This window comes from Triticum urartu, chromosome 5 (genome assembly GCF_003073215.2).
Source record: "Triticum urartu cultivar G1812 chromosome 5, Tu2.1, whole genome shotgun sequence".
NCBI lineage: Eukaryota > Viridiplantae > Streptophyta > Magnoliopsida > Poales > Poaceae > Triticum > Triticum urartu.
In genome coordinates, this window is record NC_053026.1 from 649853621 (window position 1) to 649855346 (window position 1726).

The window sequence follows — 1726 nt, forward strand, 5'->3', positions numbered from 1 at the left end:
TTGCATGTCGCACACCCTTGCCAGCGTGACGCTTCCTCCTTGCGGCCACCGGCAACCCCCACCCCCCTTACCGGCGCGGACTATGGTCACCTCCCACGCGCAGACTACGTCTACCTCCTCACGACTATGGCGACCCCCACCAACCCCACAACCATCGCCTTCCATGTGCCAATTGGCCACGTCTCCACCATCCTCTTATGCAGCCCCTGCCTCGCCGACGACCTACCCGCACCAACTCCAGCCTCATACTACTGTGGCCTAGACAGGGTGGCGAGGCGCAATGCGCCGGCCAGGACATGTTCGCAGGAGGCACGACCACCGAACCTGTCTAGGGCGCGTCGACGGCAAATTGTGTTTTTTCCTATTCACCAAGTTAGCAGAGTGTCATTTGGGGACACTCGGCAAACATGTAGGTATTTTCATTTGACAGCCGTTGGGTGCCTTTAGAGTTTAGACTAGTCACAGTGGATAGTAAGTTAGACTAGTTACATGCATATGTTATTAGTCTATGTTACTACCTTTATAGTGGGGAGTAATATATATATGGTGTCATGTAACACTTTATTTATTAGATTGTAGACTCATCTTGGCTCGGTATGTGTGATGTTACAGTAACTAGCTATGTTACCACATACCTTTTTTTCCTCATTAATTACTCGCCACATCATCTGTTTTGCTTAGAGATGTGTGATGAAAGCCTTTTTGGAACTTGGCGACGCCGTCAAGGCCTTCGCCGACTTGGCATACAAGCCAATTCCAGTAGTGAGTATTTATTGCTTTCTTGCCTCTGCTTAATAAGAACATAAAATGATGAAGTTCCGCTCAAAGAGATTATATGAAGTATATATGATCTGAAATTCTGAATTCCCTTGTGTTTCCATCCAGCGATATATATCTAACTAACCATGGTTAGACGTTTAGAGTCAGGAGACGCACCAAATAGCAGACAGACTCTCACATATAGGAATAGGATGGTCCTCTATATATATGTACTCCAGATGACATGCCTGGCCAGCTAGACTAGCAGGTACTACTTATAGTTGCCCGCCATGGCTATTGGTATTCCTCCTCTCAACAAATGGAGCAGCAAGCACCTTGTAGTCGCAGGTAGCACAGGAACCCTGGTCGTCATCGCCATAGCGGCCGTCATCATCATCAGCCTATCGCCGCCGCAAGTCTTCTTCTCCATCCAGGATGCGAAGCTGCTAGATGGGCGGTACAAGGAGCAAAAATTCTACACCTTCAGCCTCTCAGCCAACAACACCAGCCGGCGCATGCAGACGCACTACACCAACGTTGACGCCGTGATATGGATAGATCCGACTAAGTGGTATCCCGCCGAGGTGAACATGAGCGGGTTCCAGTTCCAGCAGTACGTCCAGCCGCCACGGAATGTGACCAAGGTGCCATGGCGCGCCCAGTGGGCGCAGTATGATAACCCGACGGAGGGCGGCGGTGGCAGCGCTGGGCACTGGCCCAACTGCACGGTGGTGGTGATGGCCAAGGTGTGGTTCGAGGTGGGGCTGGCCAGCACACGGTCGTACCACATCAGGGTGTCCTGCTTCCCAGTGAACTTCATCAACCAGAGTCAGACTCCCTACACCAACTGTACCTACTGACTGATCTCCATATATAGCAGCTGGATCTGGATGGATGCATCTCTCTATCACCTTGTAATTCTTGTGTGTGTTGCGTGCTATAAATCGACTTCGTTCTTGACTGGCTC

General features: G+C 50.7%; 1 protein-coding gene across 1 annotated transcript; it reads left to right on the forward strand.

Moving 5' to 3' along the window:
• Positions 1-952: 952 nt before the first annotated feature.
• Positions 953-1726, forward strand: LOC125506480. Its single transcript, XM_048671286.1, has one exon. The coding sequence runs from the start codon at positions 1050-1052 to the stop codon at positions 1617-1619; it is 570 nt and encodes a 189-aa protein (XP_048527243.1). The 5' UTR covers positions 953-1049; the 3' UTR covers positions 1620-1726.